The 1,846-nt window shown below is 44.1% G+C and overlaps 1 protein-coding gene across 1 annotated transcript in view; it reads right to left on the bottom strand.

Annotated features, from left to right (window-relative positions):
- SGK1 (serum/glucocorticoid regulated kinase 1) overlaps positions 1-1,846 on the bottom strand; it is a 133,903-nt gene that overhangs the window by 27,997 nt on the left and 104,060 nt on the right. The window contains exon 3 of the mRNA XM_004701984.2: positions 1,733-1,808. Within this exon, the coding sequence (XP_004702041.1) occupies positions 1,733-1,808 (76 nt within the window). The remainder of the gene's footprint in view (positions 1-1,732; positions 1,809-1,846) is intronic.

The following is a 1,846-nucleotide window of genomic DNA, read 5'->3' as shown; positions in this document are numbered from 1 at the left end:
TACTTCGATTGGCCCCTTTTGCTTAATTTCCCCCATTCATTCATCGTGCCTTCATTTTGCAATCCGACATAATGGCTGGTCCAGGTTTGCATATATAGATATATAGATATATTTTTAAAAGTGAAAACATGTTCTCCTCACCTCTAAGACCCTAAGCCTGGTCTTAAAGAATAGGGTAGACCATAGCTACCCTTCTTTTTTCAGAATGTAATTTAAAATTACACAACGAGATCATATTTGCTAGTTACAGCAGATGGCATCTCTCTGATTATGACTGGATCCTATAATACAAGTCATACCTGCCTTCTTAGAAATACTTTTAAGTACAATTTTCCTTTACTCTTTAAGCCCTCCTTTCCCCTGGATGAGAAAACAATGGATCAGTGTACTTCCATTGCTCTGCCCCCCATTCCTGGAAAGGGACTCTTTCCCTTCGTGTTCCCAACACTTGAAACAGCTCACCGTCAAAAAAGGGGCCCTCAGGGGTGTCTATGCTTTCGATCCTGAAAAAGAAGACATAACTCTTCAGTTCCTGAAGTGCAGCTATCTGCTGCAGCTTTATTGATCGCCAAGTGTCTTATGGGATAATGGATCATTTTTATGAGGTTTCAGAAAGTTCATGGGAAAATTCTATTATAGTTTAATTCCATTTCCCACTAACTTTTTGAAGCTCCTTCACATATGATCTTTCACATCATGGCCTTGCAACTTCCACTAAATGTCTGTGCAAATAATCGTGCAAATTAAGTGCTTGTCGCCCACGTGAGGCATTGGATAGCTTGCTACTCATGCAAGCAAGGTGCATGGCACCCTTGTGGGGATGAAGCCATGCAAATAAAGCTATAGAACCCTAATGAGGGAAGTAGTTAGTTTTGCTTTCCCACCTATAAGGAGCCATACCAGAAAGGGAGATTCACTACCACCTAGAAGACAAGCCAGGAGTGGACCCAGGTCTCTGTGCTGAGAACCTCCTAGACCTAGAGAGACATGAGAAAAAACTGCTACATCACTGATGGTCTGAGCTGGCAAGAAGCAGTGTCCGAGTAAAACCACAATAGAACCAGGAGAGAGCGTTGCATGAGGGGTCGGGGGCCTTCTTGGCCCATGGAACAAGACAGTTACAACAGGCTTGATGATGGAGCAAGAAAGCTGAGAGACTTTGGGCAGGAGGTTTTCTGACAGAGTAGAGTGTATCTGGGCACTTCCTGGGCAGAGAACAGCATGAAGGTCCTAAGGCCTGCCTATGGACATGGCCTGAGACCCATCCTGACCAAAGATCTATATCCCGAGTCATTCCTGATCCTGAATTGTAACCAAAAAGATAGGAATTTTACTTCCCGATCCCTCTGATTATGGTCTTTAAGTTCTGTGTGGCCGCTACAATGAACGACGGAACCCAGCAGACAAGTAGAGAATGCCTTGCGGGGAGGGGCGGCTGGTGTCAGAAGTAATGAAAAGGCTAGAGAGAGGAGGCTTGTCTGCCTCTCCACCTCACAGGTAACAGGTCTGGGGCTGATGTTGCTGGTGATTCTCTCGTTTCCCTTGTGGAGTTAGAGGAGGTAAGACCTACCTTGGCCTCATTTTTACAGGTATTCAAATGGTGGACCAGGCAGAAGCAAACCCCCAAAATAGCGTCCCAAATCTTGCCTTTTTCCTTTTGTAAGGACTTTCAGGGATACTTCTGAATGTACCCAGACACCATAGGACATGGTTATGTTATTTTCAGTAATACCTGAATCATCATTAGTCCAGAAGTTTCTTGGATCGGGCTTAGTCGGGATGCTGGCTTGATTACATGGCTCTTTCACCTTGAAAGAATAAAGAGAAAAGAAATGATTTGAAAATG

This window comes from Echinops telfairi, unplaced genomic scaffold, assembly GCF_000313985.2.
Source record: "Echinops telfairi isolate 266 unplaced genomic scaffold, ASM31398v2 ScPeMD7_3533;HRSCAF=4204_0, whole genome shotgun sequence".
Classification (NCBI taxonomy): Eukaryota; Metazoa; Chordata; class Mammalia; order Afrosoricida; family Tenrecidae; genus Echinops; species Echinops telfairi.
The sequence above is the reverse complement of the archived record's forward strand: the minus strand, read 5'-3'. Positions and strand labels throughout refer to the sequence as shown.